Raw genomic sequence first — 19,142 nt, 5'->3', positions numbered from 1 at the left:
TCATGAATCGCAACGTGATGCAGTGCAAGGCTGTGCAGATTGTAGACGCGCTTTAGATATTAACCCATACCAGGCGCTCGCTGCTTGGCTTAAAATAGAGAACGCTTCACGACAAAGGTTAACTGCGTTGTTTGAAAGTGCAGAAGAAGCTATATTAGCACACGCAGCCTTTAGGTTACAAAAACTACTGACTGTTGTAGAAGTAGCACAAAAGACACAAGTGATGGGTACCAGATATCAGAAGCAGTGTAGACATCATGACAAGGATGGAGGAGTTTATTGGTAAGACAATACCTATAGTAACAGGAATCTTAGTTTGGTGCCAAATGACCTACGGAATCAACTCCATCAGCCCGAGAGACAACATATGGGTAACCATTGCTAACAAAACAAACCAGTCATCAATCTGCCTAGCCCTGGGTGGTATTGGAAACCCATTCCGTACCTGTCTCATAGGAGTGCCAACATGGAAAGTGGCAGCCTTTAAAGGGCTAGTAAACACCACTAACCTAACATATAGCAACTTCAATACCACAACGATCTATGGAGCGACCCCTCAACAGTATGACGGAGCAGTACAATGCCGGCTTATTCATGCACTTAATGCTTCCCTCCAGTCTGATCCAGAAGAACTAGACCTGCTTGGTAGTATGCATGCAAACACTACCGCTGGGAAAATAGGAGGATGGTTTTCATTTTTGCCATTAGACCCAAACAACTTGAATAAAAACAGGAAACTATGGGCAACCTTAGATTCTAATCTTGACAGCGCATCGGTATTTCGCTTTCTATACTCGAGCTGCAATGGCAGCAACATTACTGAACCTCGAAGGTTGCCCGAAGGAATTTTCTTAATTTGTGGAGACAGGGCATGGAATGGCATTCCAAAACAACCAGAAGGAAGTCCTTGTTATTTAGGCCAACTAGCCTTATTCCATCCCAATATATCCCTATTAAGAGAATGGAGTGAAAATCACACCAGGAGAAAAAGAAGCCTACATGATCTAAACTGTAGCAGTGTAGGCAATCCCACATTTTGGAGTGAATTTGGACGAGTAGCTGCCTCCACACTTTTCCCAGGGTTAGCAGCAGCAAAAGCGCTTACCTTAGCAAAACAACTAGGTTGCTGGGCTCGCGACGAAATAAACTTAACATCCAGCATTCTAGATGAATTAACGAAAGATGTAGAAAGTGTAAATCATGCAGTATTGCAAAACAGAGCAGCGATTGACTATTTGCTTTTAGCCCATGGGCATGGTTGCGAAGAGATCGAAGGAATGTGTTGTATGAATTTAACAGGTCCAGGAGAGTCAGTGCATAAAAACTTAAACAACTAAAGGACAAACTACATGCCTTGAAAGAGGTAGATGGCATCGATGGATGGTTGACTTCCTGGGGAATAGGTGGTTGGCTGAGAGATCTCATCAAAACGTGCTTGGGGCCTCTTTTGTTGTTAGGCTTTCTCTTGCTTTTTGGACCATGCTTAATGCAATGTGTGACCCAACGCTTGTCAACCATAGCGCACGCCGTTTTTGAAAAAAGAGGGGGAGATGTTGGAGCCAAAGTGTTAACAGTAAGAAATGTATATCAGCGAATATAAAAAGAACGCTGTCCTTGAGATAAGAAGGTAGGTTGAAACTATGAAAAACAAGATGCTGAGCAAAACATACTGACCGCAAAAATGTTGAAACATTGTAACAAACGTAGAAATCTCTATCCAATCACAGTGTATATCATACTCGTGCTTGTCGCGTGAACAGTAGTGCTAGACCAATTAACTTGCTAAGTACAGCGCATGAAGGCATGTACAGAACCGAGCTATGCTATAAAAAGAGCAGTGTCACAGAATAAAGCTGAAGCCTTTTTACTCATCATATTGATGCGTCTTGCTTCCCCGTCTTCGGCCGCGGCAGCATACAGTTCTGTTTTCTTCTTTGCATAAATCATATTGAGTTAGGTTATAAATGCAGCTTCCTATTTTCTGAGTTTTGCATTCGCAAACAGTATGATATACCAAGGTTTGGGAGTTTACCCGTCCCCTTCTGGTAGTGACCACACATTGGCTGCAATTGTTTGCTGCAGCCTGAGCCAGGAAACTCACCCCATATAGGCCTAGAAGAGGTCCAGTAAGGGCCATAGTGGTCGGCGGTCACAGCCCGAAGGGGTTGCAGCACTTGGCAGACCTTCTAAGCCGCACCACTGATTCCCTATCCGGTCTTGCCCTCTTCCTTAATCTCGAAGGGGTGGTCTTTTTCTGAGCACCTGCAGGGGTTACAAGGTTAGCTTTTTTTAATTGGTATATTATACTTAGTTTTGTTGTCCTACTCCCTATTTATATTAAGGGAGTGGTAGCTCCACAGTGAATGCTCCGAAAAATTTGAACTATTATGTAAATATTAAACGCGCAGAACACTTAACACTAACAAACAAACAACATCATTTAAACAATGATCAGGCACAAGTGCCAACTCCTCTCCAGAGGCTTGTAGGAATATTACCTCCTGCTAAACTTTATTGGAGTTACTGCTATGAAATTCCCACAGTAACTTAGCTTATATTTCTCCAGTGGAGGTCTCTTTAAGTTCATCAGATGGTTAGCTTAGTTCCTCCCAGTTCAGATGTTATTTTCCACTTCTTTACTGGACTCTTTACTCACGACGCGTGTCCATCCTTTTTAGCAGTTCTTACAGCTGTTTCTGTGGTTAATAAAACAAGAAAAGGTCCCTCCTAGAGGGAAGATAAGGTTTCTTCCTTCCACATTTTTATCAAAGCATTATCTCCCGGTTTTATTTGGTGAATTGCAAACTTTAAAGGCGGTGTTTGAGCTATCGTTCCAATTTCTTTTAACTCTTTTAATCTTTTTCCAATAATGATTATATATTTTTGGATATTATGATCCTCAATTACATTATTTCCCAAGGGCATTCCTTGGGAATAAGGCATACCATATAACATTTCATATGGTGATAATCCAGTTTCACTGTGTGGTTTTGTTCTTATATTTAAAAGTGCCAAAGGTAAGCACTTTGTCCAAGGCATTTGAGTTTCACTCATTAATTTAGCCAATTGTTGTTTTTTATTGTTTTGTTCATCCTTCTCACTTTTCCCGAACTTTGTGGATGCCATGGAGTGTGGTACTCCCATTGAATACTTAACGATTGACATAACAGTTTTATTATTTTAAAAGTGAAGTGTGTGCCTTGATCAGAATCAATGTACTTGATTATCCCATATCGAGGTATCAAGTGTTTTAACAAAATTTTTTACCACCATTTGTGCTGCAGCTCGTGCTACAGGGTAAGCACTTTTACCCATCGTGTTAAATGATCTACTATTACTAATAAATATTTTGTTCTTCCCACCTTAGGCAGGTCAGTGAGATCAATCTGCATTCTCTTGAAAGGTCTGTAAGCTATTTTTCTTTTTCCCGAAGCCACTTGCCGAAACACTTTCTTATTTATCTTTTTGCAAGTTACGCAGTTTTGTGCAATTTGCTTTGTTATTTCGTAAATCCCACTACAGCCGAATTGTTTAAGGAAGCGATCGCTTAATGCCTTTGTCCCCCAATGTGTTTTAATAGCTTCAGGCTCGGCGGCCTCCGGCGCCGGCCGGGCCGAGCCGAACGGGCCCGGACCCGCTCCGCCCGCGCACGGGGAGGCGCGGCCGCCACAAAGCCGCCCGCCCCCGTCCCGTCACGCCGCTGGCGGCAATGGGGGCCCGGGGCGGGCCGAGCGCGGCCGGCGCGCCGGGAAGGAAAATCCCCGCCGAGGGGCCGCGGCCGCCGGCAGGCCGGCCCGGGGGGGCCGTGCGCCGCGCCGGGCCCCGCCGCCGCCTCCGCGAGCGCAGCCGCGGGGCAGCCGGGCTCCCGCTCAAAGGGACAATAATCTCTGGATCTTTCATCCAGAGAACAGCCCCAAAGGCATCTTTCAAATTTATTATGAAATATCAAGTATGTTTGGGGGGGTGTATGACTCGGTAAAGCGTAAGGATTTGTTACCACAGGGAATTTAGTGATTGTTCGCTGATTTACAGCTCTCAGGTCTTGCACCATTCTATATGACCCATCCGGTTTCTTTACGGGGAGGATGGGTTTATTATGAGGTGACATACATGGTTCCAAAGTTCCTTTCTCTAAAAGTCCGTCAACTACAGGTTTTAACCCTTTTCGACCCTCCATGGGTATAGGGTATTGCTTGATTCTAATCGGGCGATGTAGATTTATTATGTAAACGCTTATGGGGTCCATTTCTACTTTTCTAATTCCTTTTTCTTTATATTTTGGCCCCTGTATCTATTAAAATAGAACCTCTTCCTTATGGGGATCTATTGTTAATTTTATCAAGGGCTCTGTTGATGTTGAAGTCCCCAGAATATACAGCCCCTGACACCCCTATTCTTCCCTAAACATTTTTTTTATCTTGTTCTCGCTTACGGCAGTCTTTTGAACATGTCCCTTCTTGTTACAGTGGTAACAAATGGGAACTGTGAATTTTTTTTTTTTTTAACCGGCTGCCCCTGGGGTATGTTTTCTAATTTTTTACTTCCCCAGACAGGGCTTTATCCCTCTGACTTTCTCTCACTGCTGCTACAAAGATTTTTGCTTTTGCTGTTTGTTTCTCTTCGTCTCTTCTAACATAGACTTTTTGGGCTTCCCTAAGTAATTCCTCTAATCCTCTTTCCTGCCAATCTTCCAATTTCTCTAATTTCCTTCTTATATCCTTCCAGGATTTAGCTACAAATTGCGTTCTAAGTAATGCGGTCCCGGCCACTGTATTCGGATCAATTCCTGAATACATTTGTAGGCTTTTTCTTAGCCTCTCCAACCATTCTGTTGGAGATTCGTCTTTCCCTTGTTGTTCATTAAATGCTTTATTAATATTTTGCCCTCGGGGAACCGCTTCCCTTATTCCTTGTATGATCAACGTTCTCAGATACCTCATGTTTTGTCTCCCCTGGGGTTGTTGATGATCCCAGTGGGGATCCACATTAGGCCATTTCTGGTCTCCCGGGGGTCCTGCTTGATTTTGTCTTTCCCAAATTCTCATTCCAGCTTGTCTAATCATTCATTTTTCTTCAGCAGTAAATAAAATCCCTAAGATGGATTGTATTTCTTCCCAGGTATAAGTATTAGGACCTAGGAATTGATCTAATTTTTCTGCTACTTCGAGGGGATTATCCAATAGGGTTCCCATTTCTTTCTTAAAATTTCTTACGTCTGTGGTATTTAATGGGACTGCTACGAACCCTATACTCCCCTGATTGCCCCCGAGAGGAACCTCTCGTAAAGGATATAAAGAGGCTCCCTTGGATATGGCAATCTTACTTCTTGTACAAGCAGCCGGAGGTTTTTCCAGCTCCGGCGCTGTCGGTGGAGGTGGCAGAGGTATAGACGGTTCTAATGGGGATATTACGGCCACCGGGGGGGAAACCACCACAGGAGGCGGATTGTTAAGATATGGTGGCGGTAAATTATCCAGTGGCTCCCATTTATCGTCTCTTTTTTTTTTTTTTTTTTTTTTTGCTTTTATCTCCTTCTTTTTCCTCAAATTTGTCATCCGTTTTTAATGTAAGTATTGAGGCTGAAAAAGGACCTGAAGTCCTGATCCATAATTTTGCATATTCGCTTTCCTCCTGACTGAAAGGTTCCTTTGAATTAACATATATATTTAAGGCTTGGCAAATCCAGTCTTTAAAAGATCCAAAAACGGGCCAAAAAACATGTGGCTTTAAAGGTTCTTTTGGCCATGTAATCATGCAGTAGTGAACCAATTTTAATTTATCTTTTTCTTTTCTGGGGCCCCTTTCATCCCAATTTCTGATCATTAGTCCTAATGGACTTTCTACCGGTATATCTGGTAATTTGCTCCCTTTTTCCTGATCTTGGGTCTTTCACTTGTTTTGACCCATCTAGGAATTTTACTATGGCAATTCCTACAGCCCTTGGTTGCTGGTATGAGTGTGTGGCAATTCCTACAGCCCTTGGTGGCTGGTATGAGTGTGTGACAATTCCTACAGCCCTTGGTGGCTGGTATGAGTGTGTGACAATTCCTACAGCCCTTGGTTGCTGGTATGAGTGTCTATCACCCACCCACGAGTCCTATAGGAATCGCTTCGGTCCTTCACCGGCCAAGTCCCTCGCGGGAGATTGGAACCGCGGTTAGAAGACCTCCGCACTCGCTTCGGAACTTCGTTCCGTCTCAGTCACACTCTTACACACACACATACACACACAGGCAACCGTATCCCACCCAACCGAACGATCAACGCCTTAAATACTTACACCTCCGTCGTCTTCTTACGACTCCGTCATTCGGATTGTCGTTCGGGATCTAACCGAACGGTGTACGCACGGCCTCGGCCGTCTCTGTTCGGGATCGAACCAAACAGTATACGCACACCACAATCACACACGGCGTTACTCACAGCTCCGCTGTCTTCGTTCGGGATCGAACCGAACGGTCGCTCGGGTCTGCGCGCAGAGAATTACGGGCAAAACAAAACTACTGAAGCCGGCAAGGGAGCTGAGCTCGTATAAAAATAAAATTCTTTGCTTGCTTCTATTCAGGTTCAGGATGGTGTCAGTCCCGACCCAACCCGACCAGGAGTCACCAAAAAAGTAAATGGTGAGGCGCCCCTCCTAGATCAGGTCAGATTTCAGGAACTAAGACCATCCCGGACGAGCCCCCAATTGTGATAAATGAGTGAGTCCCAAACAGAACTCCAATTAAAGTTTACAATTTATTAGGCGAATAAAAGCAAGCAAACAGCGCTGGGTGCGCCGGGAGTCTCCACTCCACCAAGACGCACACCCGCCGTGACAGTTTTTCTTGTATTTATACAGACACATTCATAGCCCCCCCAAAAAGGTCAGTTTTTTCCCATGAGATCATTTCTATAGTCCCCGCCTCAGGCTCCTCCTCGACACGCCTCCTGGTGGTCGTGGGCCTGGGTCTTCAGGATGAAGGCTGGAGGTCTTCCTCACTGTGCACTTTTCACCTCTTCTCTAAAATTCCCGATTTGGCTGCGTTTGCAGAGCCAAACCGGTTCCAGCCTGGCCTGTCCTTGAGTGGACATCTGGTTGTCTCTTACCTATTACTGCCTGAAGACAAATGTTAGTTCTTGTTAGTCCTTATCTTGCCCACATAGGCTAGTTTTTGTCTCCCTTCCTCCCTACAGATGTGTGGGTCCTGAGTTACGACTTTGCTGGCATTTGTCTTCTCTCTCTCACCAACCTCCTCCCTGGGCAGCCAGCAGGGACTGGGACTTCACAACTTAATTAAGGCAAGCAATAATTCATACAGCAGTTAATGTAGCAGTTAGTATTGAATATTTAAACAATAACTTGTTAGTATTTAATATTTAAACAATAACTAATATATATATATCCTCTTATGTGATTTCGTCTATTCCTATATTCCCTCTGTCAGCCCCCCCCTTTTATTAAATCAAGTAAATTCTTTTACTTGCATAAGTTTCCTGATTGATATAACACTTTGTGCACTGAAAATACACACGCCAAACCCATATGTACAGCAGTGTCAGTAACAATATTAAAGCAGCTGTAGCTATTAACAGTATTATCACAGGATACTTTAAATGGCTGAAAAATCCTGAAGCTGAAGGTGACCATCTGAAGAGAGCTTCCTAGCGTCTATGCTCTCCATCCTTTTCTACTTTTCACCATTTCCTTTTATCTCGTTTTGCATCACGATGAACTGTCACCAGAGCTCTTTGCTCTGCAGTGCCAGAGCATCCTGTGTATCACTCTGGTGGTCGGCAGCATCATGAGGAATTTCGCAGGTTTGTGTTTTTGCATTTCACAGAGATCTTAAACTAAGATAATCACTTATCCTGAATAGGCACATCCCGCTCCTTACCACTATATTGACACAAATCAAATGAACATATTTCACAGTAGGAATATGTGATAAACTGTGCATCATATCTCTCAAACTACCTGCAGTAATAATGTTTCTTATTTCTCAAGATGATGGCATTCCCTGTGGATATGTTGAACAGCTACAGTCATGAGGACTTGGAGAGCTCTGCAGAGGGCTACTTGTCTGACCTTCGGTGTGGGGATTCAAATTGTCCTGAATTCTTGTCCCTGCCAGACCACAGCAAAGTAAGAACCAGCAAATACCTTAGTCCTAGTTTTCTTGATATACTTGTAGATTTAAAATGTTTAAAATATCCAGTCTGCAACTATTTAATTACATCATTATTTTAAGAAAGCTTTTATATTTTCTAAATACCTGCTTGTGTGTTAAGCTCTACTTTTTTTCGTTTTGTAATTGGGTTTAAATTTGGGTGTCAGTGACTATTTGCTGCTTCTAGGCAATGGATCTGTATGCATTAAGTAATTTAAAAAAAAAAACACAAACCCTTAAAATCTCAACTGATGAGTCAAACTCTTTCCTAAAAACACTAACTTAGTTACAAAAATCTGTCATCATAACTAAGGGGTTCATTATTTACTGAAACTAACTGACTCTCTTTGTATCTCAGTCCTTCAGTGATCTTCATGGTTAGGTTCAGTTCTTGATCAGCAAGTTTTGCTAATTTTAGAAGTGATTATTTTCTTTTTATCTGAAATATTCCCTACTGTTGTTGGGAGTTCTAGTAGAGCCTGGCTGTGACATTTCATGTTTTAAACACTTATCCCTTGAGTGATAAGTTAGTTAATGTTGGTTCTGTCTAGATGAGCATTTCTAATAGAACTAGTACCAATAAAAGCAATGGTGTGTAACTTTAATGAAAAATAAGTGAGCTGAGAGGATTCTCTGTGAGAACAAAAGGTCAGTGCTGCAGATTCCTTGGCAAAAGCAGAGTCTTGAGTACTTTCCTACATTTCTGCAGGTGCTATATACCTAAATATTTGTCTGTATTAACATCATTGTAGCATAGCATATCATGATCTTCTTAAATTGGGTAAGCAAGTCTGTCTACCACACCATTAATGCCTGACTAGTTTTTATCATGAATTAAATATTGAAAATGTGCAAATTTAAATATCAAAATGCATTTTCACAAAGGTCCTCAACTCCCGAAAGGTGGATTGATTTGACCCTTCTCATGTTGTTCCTGAGGGAGTCAAGCAGACAAATTTGGAATTTCTAAAATGCGTGCAATTTAAGGGAAGAAAACCCTTTTGAATACAACCTTCCTGTTAACAATCAGCAATTTCGCTGTGACAGTTTGTTTCTGTGCCTGACTGCCTGCCTCGTTCTTCTGTCAGCTTTGATGGCTTGTGTAGCTGGGGCAGTTGAAGTGATCATACTACTGGCTCTTTGCACACCTTACTTCAGTTGTGCACATAAATGCAAACTGCTGACAGCAGAGAGCTGTAACAGTATAAATTGCTGTAGCTAAATCTGCCAGAGCTTGAGAGTCAGAGCTCTCTATAATGTAGTCTGTCTTTAGGAAGAAAACGTCTAAAGTAAGGGCTGAGGTCTGATACTTGTGTTTTACAGTTAACTGTTAAGCACTCAGTTTTCAACATTCATCTTGCTTACCCTGCTAAACATTCTCTGTATATTTTACTAATGTTGTATTAGCAAGAGTCTATTCAAGTATTGTACATTCTTGTTTCAGATTCTTATTAGCTTATCAACTGTGGGCTTCGTTCCTCTTTATGGTGGAGAGCAGACACACAAAGTTCTTGCTTTGTTTGCACCAGAGGACTCGCTCACAGGTTTCATTTTAAGATTCAAATCTCTCTGTGTGTTGCTATTTCTTTTTCTGTGACAAATACATGTAACTAGGCCCTTGCTCATTCCATGCTAGTGTAGCTCATAACTTTGCCACTTTTGCATTTTTTTTTCACTGCCTTCTTGTTCTCATACTATTCTTCTTGTTGTGGATTCATAAACACAAGTGATAAAGCTTTGCTCACTAATCAGAGTAGAAGTGGACCCACTGAATTCAGAAGATATGTAGCGAAATAACATGGTGCTCATCTGAATCCAAGTACAACATGTGTCTCTTGATTGTTTTATGTACATCTCACCTCTCCAAAAGGAATTTATTGAGCATTTGTAGAATCTATTTATTTGCCCATGAATTTAGATGCTCTTTATTAGCAGTGATTGATCAGCATCAAGTGTAAATTTGTCTTTACCTTCAGGTCCTAACATAGCTCTGGCCAAGGTGACATCTTACTGTTTTTGTTGTTTGTTTTTTTTTTCCCCTCCCTTTCTCCCTTCCTTTCCAGTCCTTCATGTTTCCTTCTCTTTCCATATAATGCCATGTATATGATTGCTAAGTTTTCCACAAATGCCTGTGGATCAAACTCTTCCTGATTTCCCCTGTCCATTATCTTTGGGCAGTCTTGGCTCACTGGGGAAGTTCCGCTGGACTGGAGGCTGGCGGATGTTACCCCCATTTACAAAAAAGGGTGGAAGGAGGATCCGGGGAACTACAGGCCTGTCAGTCTGACCTCGGTGATGGGCAAAGTCATGGAACAGGTTATCTTGAATGCTATTAATGACCACATACAGGTTAACCAGGTGATCAGGCCCAGTCAACATGGGTTTATGAAAGGCAGGTCTTGCCAATCAAACCTGATCACCTTCTATGATGGGGTGACCCCCCTGGTTGACGAGGGAAGGGCTGTGGATGTAGTTTTCCTTGACCTCAGTAAAGCCTTTGATACAGTTTCTCATAATGTTCTGGTTGAGAAACTGATAACTGCTGGCCTGGACAGGCACACCCTCCTTTGGGTTAAAAACTGGCTGGATGGCCGGGCCCAAAGAGTGGTGGTAAATGGGGCTAAATCCGGCTGGAGGCCGGTCACCAGTGGGGTTCCCCAGGGCTCAGTGCTGAGTCCAGTTCTGTTTAACATCTTTATCAATGACCTGGATGAGGGGATTGAATGTACCCTCAGTAAATTTGCAGACGACACCAAGCTGGGAGGCTGTGTCGATCTGCTTGAGGGTAGGGAGGCCCTTCAGAGGGATTTGAACAGACTGGATCGTTGGACTGAGGCCAATGGCATGAGCTTTAATAAGGCCAAGTGCAGAGTCCTTCACTTGGGGTGTAAAAACCCCAAGCATCGCTACAGGCTCGGGGAAGAGTGGCTGGAGAGCTGCCTGGCAGAGAAGGACCTGGGGGTGTTGGTTGACTACCGGCTTGATATGAGCCAGCAGTGTGCCCAGGTGGCCAAAAAGGCCAATGGGATACTGGCGTGTATCAAGAATAGTGTAACCAGCAGGAATAGGGAAGTGATCCTGCCCCTGTACTCGGCACTGGTGAGGCTGCACCTGGAATATTGCGTCCAGTTTTGGGCCCCTCGCTTTAAGAGAGATATTGAGCTCCTGGAGCGAGTCCAAAGAAGGGGGACTAAACTGGTCAAGGGGCTGGAAAATAAAACTTATGGGGAGCGGCTGAGGGAGTTGGGGCTGTTTAGCCTGGAGAAGAGGAGGCTGAGGGGAGACCTGATTACAGCCTACAAATACTTGAGAAGGGATGGTGGGGAGGTGGGGGAAGGGCTCTTTACATTAGTGATGGGTGATAGAACAAGAGGAAATGGGTATAAGCTTAGTCAGGGGAGATTCAGGTTGGATGTTAGAAAGTATTTCTTCTCTGAAAGGGTTGTCAGCCACTGGAATAGGCTGCCCAGGGAGGTGGTTGAGTCCCCATCCCTGGATGTGTTTAAGAATAGGGTGGATGATCTACTTAGGGATATGGTTTAATGGGGATTAGGGATGGTTGGACTCGATGATCTCTAAGGTCTTTTCCAACCTAGAAATCTATGAAATCTATGATTGCTAATCACATGGCCATCACCTTTTTTACATTCATCTGGCTCCCTAAAACTTGCACAGTTTCAATATCAATATCCATTAACAACCCAAAACCAAAATATACGTATGAATGAGACTCTTCTTGGCAGGCCCAGTTTTTAGTGGAAGGAGGTGTTAGAGCACAGTGACACAGTTCCTGTATGTCATGCTGCACAAAGTCTGCATTTGGTTTTATTGTTCTCAGTTTTCAAACAAGTTTTGGACTAGGGAGCATTTGTGGTGAGTTGACCTTGGCTGGCCGCTGGGTGCCCACCAAGTCGATCTATTGGTCTCCCTTCTCAACTGGACAGGGGAGAGAAATATAACAAAAGGCTTGTAGGTCAAGATAAGGACAGGGAGATCACTCGGCAATTACAGTCACAGGCAAAGACTGGACTCGACTTGGGGAAATTAATTTAATTTATTACCAATCAAATCAGAGTAGGGTAATGAGAAATAAAAACGAATCTTAAAAAACCTTCCCCCTACCCCTCCCTTCTTCCTGGGCTCAACTTTGCTCCTGATTTCTCTACCTCCTCCCCCTGAGCGGTGCAGGGGAATGGGGAATGGGGGCTGCAGTCAGTTGTTGTCTCTGTCACTCCTTCCTTCTCACTCTCTTCCCCTACTCCAGTGTGGGATCCCTCCTATGTGAGAAAGTTCCCCATGAACTTCTCCATCGTGGGTCCTTCCCACAGGCTACAGTTCTTCATTAACTGCTCCAGCATGGGTCCCTTCCATGGGATGCAGTCCTTCAGGAACAGACTGCTCCAGTGTGGGTCCTCCATGGGGTCACAAGTCCTGCCAGAAGACCAGCTCCAGCATGGGCTCCTCTCTCCACGGGATCACAGGTCCTGCTGGGAGCCTGCTCCAGTGTGGTCGTAGCCTTCTTCAAGTGCATCCACCTGCTCTGGTGTGGGGCACTCCACGGGCTGCAGGGGGGCAGCCTGCTTCACCGTGGTCTTCACCACAGGCTGGAGGGGTGTCGTGGGTTAGGCTGACCCTCCCACACAGCCGGTCACTCCCCCTCCCCCACCCCCAGGAATGAGGGAGAGAATTAAAGGAGAAACAGGAAACCCGTGGGTTGAGATAAGAGTGATTTAATACAGATGATTTAATACACAGCGTAGATGTTCACCACCCCCTCGTATGCGAAGCCCGTCTCGTCCCGAAGCTGCAATCCCGGACGAACGCGAGGCCCCGAAATAGAGAGGGGCACAGAGAGAGAGAGATAGTACTCCGAGAGTGGGAGTACTGGAAGAAAGAGAGAGGGGAAAAAAAAGGCAATAGAGCAAAAGCGCAGCAAGTGCAAAAGAGCAAAAGCAGCGAAAGAGCCAAAGCGCAAAAAGCCCTTCTTTCCGGCTGACCCTCACTTTTATACTGGGCATGACGCTGCATGATATGGAATACTAATTGGCCGGTTTAGCCCTCAATCTTAAGTTCCACCACAAATCACAAGGGGAATCGTGTCCCCCTTGTCCCGGCTATGCTCCCCCTTTATCCCACCGTGCTTCTGCACTCTGGCACACTGAAAAGTCCTTGGAGTCTCACGTCCAAGCACAAACATCAACTTGCTATCAGCATTCTTCTCAGAGCGAGCCTCTGAGTAAAACCAAAACACGGAGCTCTTCTAGCTGCTAAAAAGAAGAGCTAACTGTCCCAGCTAAAACTGGGACAAGGGGAATCTCTGCTCTGGCACCTGGAACACCTCTTCCCCCTCCTTCTTCACTGACCTTGATGTCTGTACAGTTGTTTCTCTCACATATTCTCATTCCTCTCTTCTGACTGCTGTTGTGCAGAAGTTTTTCCCCCTTCTTAAATATGTTATCACAGAGGTGCTACCACTGTCACTGATTGTCTCAGCCTTGGCCAGCGGTGGGTCCGTCTTGGAGCTGGCTGGCATTGGCTCTATCGGACATGGGGGAAGCTTCTGGCATCTTCTCACAGAAACCACCCCTGTAGCCCTCCTGCTATTAAAACCTTGCCATGCAAACCCAATGTAGCGTTGCATATGGAGGGTGTGTGTACAGCACCACATATATTGTGCTAAGGTAGTGTCCTGGTTTTAGCTGGGACCGGGTTAGCTCTTCTTTTTAGCAGCTAGAAGAGCTCCATGTTTTGGTTTTACTCAGAGGCTCGCTCTGAGAAGAATGTTGATAGCAAGTTGATGTTTGTGGTTGGATGTGAAACTCCAAGGACTTTTCAGTGTGCCGGAGTGCAGAAGCACGGCGGGATAAGGAGGGAGCATAGTTGGGACAAGGGGGACACGATTCCCCTTGTGATTTGTGGTGGAACTTAAGATTGAGGGCCAAACTGGCCAATTAGTATTCCATATCATGCAGCGTCATGCCCAGTATAAAAGTGAGGGTCAGCCGGAAAGAAGGGCTTTTGCGCTTTGGCTCTTTCGCCGCTTTTGCTCTTCTGCGCTTGCTGCGCTTTTGCTCTATTGTATTTCTTTCTTTTTCTCTCTTTCCTAGTACTCCCACTCTCGGAGTACTATCTCTGTCTCTCTGCCCCTCTCTATTTCGGGGCCTCGTGTTCGTCCGGGATTGCAGCTTTGGGACGAGATGGGCTTTGCATACGAGGGGGTGGTGAGCACCTACACTGTGTATTAAATCATCTGTATTAAATTGTTCTTATCTCAATCCACGGGTTTCCCGTTTATCCTTTAATTCTCTCCCTCATTCCTGGGGGTGGGGGAGGGGGAGTGACCGGCTGTGTGGGAGGGTTCAACCTAACCCACGACAGGTAGTAAGAACTGTATTAACATAGCGTCAACTAGAAGATGCTTAACTTGGTTACTACAGTGTTATTCCTAATTGTTTAGCAGCTTTAATGAATTTGTTTCTTTTCGGAATGTTAAAAATCGCTAACTTTATTTCCCCTTGTTTCTTTCAAGCTGTAGCCCTGTATCTTGCTGACCAGTGGTGGTCAATTGATGACATTGTGAGAACATCTGTCCCTTCTAGAGAGGGGCTTCAGCAGGTAAAGTGCTCCAACATTCACCTAGCAATTATTCTTATCCTTCAAGTTAATGGCAAGTAATGGCAAATAGCTAGTGTGTGAGATGTTACATGTTTTCATTTCATTCAGAAATGAGTTAGTTATCTCATGTCAAAAGCAAGGTCAATGGGAATAGAGGAAATAGGTAATAGGGGGAAGGGTTGTGAAGATAGTGACTAGAGAGGAGGGACTCTTGTACAGTAGCTTCATATGCAAACTATTTAGATGTTAATGATGTTAAGAAGAGTTTTTTCCTTACTCTTTAGAACATAGTATGTCTGATTGTATTGAAACGTCTTAGTAGAGTGGTGCATTCTATCATAGCAGTACCTATTGGTTTTATCAGGAGACTAGTAAGCTAAAAATATTGAAAGGAACCTTTTTGATAGAGGCAAGTTGGAGCTGGTGGCCTGCAGTGGCAATACATGAGGTTTGGGAAAGTAAGTTGCCTAGTATCTGCTCTATTGCTCATCTTTGACACCTATGTAGTATGGAGTTTTGGCTTCTTCCAAAACTGGAAACCTGTATTTTTCCAGGAGTGTAATTCATATCTGGGCACTCATCTTTGATTTTTATATTTAAATTTACTCTGGAGAATTTGGCATGTAGCCTTGTTTTCTGTGTGCTTCATAATGGTAGGATGATGAGTAAATCAGGAAAGCTGAATCTTTTACAGGTAGGGTAGTTGGGACTTTGGGTATTGGGAAGGGAACATGGTTTCTCCATTCTTCCTTCACAGGGGTAAATTTCATGTGTAAAAGGAACCCTGCAGAACAGAGAAAAGGATATTGAATTCCTTGTTTCATGCCACAGAAACTGTTGTAACTAGTTCTTCCACTGCATCATGTCCTGTTGTCTTGCCACTCTATCAGCAGTGATTGAGTGTGCCAGGTCCTGCTACCTCATGAGGCTCATCGTTTCTTCTTTGTAGGATTCCAGTTATATGCTAACCTGAGAAATCTGAGGCTGGTATGCTGCTATTGTATGTGGTGAATGTTTCTTAAATCCAAAAATAGTTTTGAGTTAAAATCAAAACATTCCCCCCACTACCCCACTCCCAGCACTTCTCTCAGCTTTTATCCATTGGATTGGAAGTGACATTGAAGTTGTGAAATATCTTCTGTCTATGGTAGTGCTTTATACTTAACCTATTGCTATGGCTTCAAAGCATTTCCTAGGCCTCAAACAAACTGTCACGTTAAGAGGTCAAAATGACCAGTCTGTCAGTGTAAATAACTTTGGCGAGTATACCAGTTCGGTAGTACTATAGCCCAACCTCCTTATAATAATAAGGGCAAAAGTCTCCAGAACTTTTGTATATATAATTTTATTGGTGACAGGATATAGATTCGTAGATAGCCAGTGATAGTGACTGACTACAAAACAACTTTGATTAAAATAATATAAAACTATTACTGATCAGTGATAATATTAAATAGCTAGCAAGGTGTTAGTAAGTAAATGCGCACAACACAGAGCTCTTACTCAATAGGCGTCCCTATGGGGGGGAGAAGAGAGGTTCAGCCCGTCGACTGATCCCGGACGTTTCGATGGAGGGGCTTCTCCCTAACATCCCCTTTGTTCTGCTGCCATTTTATACCTTTTTCATATCTTTTAGGTGGAGCTCGAGTGACTCTAGTCATACATAACTTTATTAGAATTGGTGTAAATTTCTCTTGTGAGGGGTGGTCGCAGATTAGGATTGGTGTAAATTTCTCTCGTGAGGGGTGGTCACAGCTTAGAGGCGGGTGGAGGTGTGATTTGGTAGCTAAAGGACATGATTTCACCATCACTGCTGAGGCAGCGGTTGTGATTCATCTTTATCTTCACCAGGCGCCCCTTTTCCCTGATAACAGGGACGAGCCGTGATACCTCCATACCGCTCTACTCCCCGTTTCAAGGATATTACGTAGGCCTTGTTTGTTCCTGGGAGCAGCAGCTGTGTCTCATCTCGGAGCTGCTCTGATATTACAGTTTATGTTGAGATGTAGCTGAATTTTGGGGGACAATGTTCTCCCATTCCCCTCTAATTTCAGTTATTTTCCCACACAAACCCCAGAGCTTCATCCTGCTTTAGCACTTAGAGCTTCTCTTGACTCTATCTGCAGCTATGTTAGCTGGCAACTGAAAAATAAGGTCCCTGATGTGTGAGTATCAACTAAACTGACCACTCTTCTAAAATGTTTTTCTGTGTTTCCTTAGGTGAGGTCTGTTGGAGAGAGGGTGGTTCTCTATGTTCTGAATCGAATTATCTATCGGAAACAAGAAATGGAAAGAAATGAGGTCCCATTTCTTTGTCATGGTAGCAACGACTATGCTAAGATCATGTGGAAAAAAGGAGAAGCTATTGGGTTCTATTCTGTTAAACCTACAGGTAAAACACTTGTGTATTGTGGGATTTGAGGGGGGTAGAAGGGGAGAGATAGGGAGTTTATTTGAAGAATATTGTTTAATAGACTTAGTAGACAAGTCTTGCAGGCCTAATCCGTTGGTGTTTTCTTGAATTCATAAGAAGTCAGATTGTAGTTAAAATTTCTGTCTTAAATGCTTATGTCCTTTAGTAATCTAAGAAGGTTTTTAGATTTCTTCATATTCTACAAAATAGATTTAAAATTGTAGAAATGAGGTATACCTGAAAGCTTTTCTTCTTTTTTTTTTTCTTTTTTTCTTTTTCCTGTAGAACAATTGTTTACTGTTAGATTGGGCTATGCTTGGTTTTGGTTTGGTTTTTTTTGACCTAGCTTCAGAATGCAGAGCTCCTGTTTATCTGAAATGATTGTAGAATCAGATGTCATTATCATTTAAACATTTTATAGCATTACAACACAGAAACTTGGCTCACAGGCACAAGATTCAGCTATACTTGGTGGTAACAAAAAGAGATTCCCTTTCCTTCCACACATGCATTCCCTCAGAGATTACAGTTTAGCTAGCAGGTTTATGTCATTAATGGTACAGATTTTATGTTGTTTTTCTAAAACATTATAATTTTCTTTTAGTTATTTTGGACTTAATTGTGGTTTTCAATTTTTGCTGAATAAAATTTGGTATTTGAATAGGCTGTTTAGCACGTTGATAGCACTTTGTAGAATGTCAAATTTGGATGAAGAAGAAACAATCTGTCACTTTTGTTTTATCTATAGAGAGGGTTAATGAATTCAGGATTAATGATGGTACTGGAGGCTTCCCCCATCTGACATACATATATGCCTTTGCAAACTGTTAAAAATACAGTAGTAAACTATCTGGATCACTGACCTATTCTGGTCTGGTAATCAAGATAGGAAAGCAATCACCTAATTTGTTCTGATTGTCTTTGTTATCTTTTTCTGGATTTTTTTTTTTTTTTAAAGAAATGATGCATTGCATAATTTGTATAATTCTCAGTATTATTTTTAATGTAAAAAAAATGCTGTAGCATGGTGGTCACAATCATAGAATCATTTAGGTTGGAAAAGACCTTTAAGATCAAGTTCAACCATAAACCTAACACTGCCAAGTCCCCAACTAAACCATGCCCATAAGCACCATGTCTAAACATCTTTTAAATGCTTCTGGGGATGGTGACTCAACTACTTCCTTGGGCAGCCTGTTCCAATACTTGACAACTCTTTCAGTGAAGAAATTTTTCCTAATATCCAATCTAAACCTCCCCTGGCGCAACTTGAGACCATTTCCTCTTGTCCTATCACTTGCTTCTTGGGAGAAGAGACTGACACTCACCTTGCTACAACCACCTTTCAGGTAGTTGTAGAGAGTGATAAGGTCTCCCCTGAGCCTCCTTTTCTCCAGACTAAACAACCCCAGTTCCCTCAGCTGCTCTTTATAGGACATGTGCTCTATGCCCTTCACTAGCTTCATTGCTCTTCTTTGGACATGGTCCAGCACCTCAATGTCTTTCTTGTAGTGACAGGCTCAAAACTGAACACAGTATTCGAGGTGCGGCCTCACCAGTGCCGAGTACAGGAGGATGATCACTTCCCTAGTCCTCCTGGCCACACTAGTTCTGATACAAGCCAGGATGCTATTGACCTTTTTGGCCACCTGGGCACACTGCTGGTTCATATTCAGCTGGCTGTCGACCACCACCCTCAGGTCCTTTTCTGCTGGGCAGCTTTCCAGCCACTCTTCCTCAAGCTTCGAGCATTGTATGGGGTTGTTGTGACCCAAATGCAGGACCCAACACTTAGCCTTGTTGAATCTCATACAATTGGCCTCGGCCCATCGATCCAGCCTGTCCAGATCCCTCTGTAGAGCCTTTCTACCTTCAAGCAGATCAACACTCCTGCCTAACTTGGTGTTGCCTGCAAACTTATTGAGGGTGTACTCGATGCCCTCGTCCAGATCATTGATAAAGAT

General features: G+C 43.5%; 1 protein-coding gene across 2 annotated transcripts in view; it reads left to right on the top strand.

Annotated features, from left to right (window-relative positions):
• The first annotated feature begins 7,987 nt into the window (after window positions 1-7,987).
• LOC147526262 (soluble lamin-associated protein of 75 kDa-like) overlaps window positions 7,988-19,142 on the top strand; it is a 60,011-nt gene continuing 48,856 nt past the window's right edge. The window contains exons 1-4 of one of the 2 annotated variants that reach the window (XM_086630200.1): window positions 7,988-8,125; window positions 9,595-9,694; window positions 14,680-14,770; window positions 16,991-17,157. In XM_086630200.1, coding sequence (XP_086486326.1) covers window positions 7,988-8,125; window positions 9,595-9,694; window positions 14,680-14,770; window positions 16,991-17,157 — 496 coding nt within the window. Of the gene's footprint in view, window positions 8,126-9,594; window positions 9,695-14,679; window positions 14,771-16,985; window positions 17,158-19,142 lie in introns of both variants that reach the window. The other variant, XM_086630201.1, reaches the window with a different exon arrangement.

Source organism: Tauraco erythrolophus, chromosome W (assembly GCF_009769465.1).
Source record: "Tauraco erythrolophus isolate bTauEry1 chromosome W, bTauEry1.pri, whole genome shotgun sequence".
Taxonomy (NCBI): domain Eukaryota; kingdom Metazoa; phylum Chordata; class Aves; order Musophagiformes; family Musophagidae; genus Tauraco; species Tauraco erythrolophus.
This window is presented reverse-complemented; position numbering and strand designations above follow the sequence as displayed.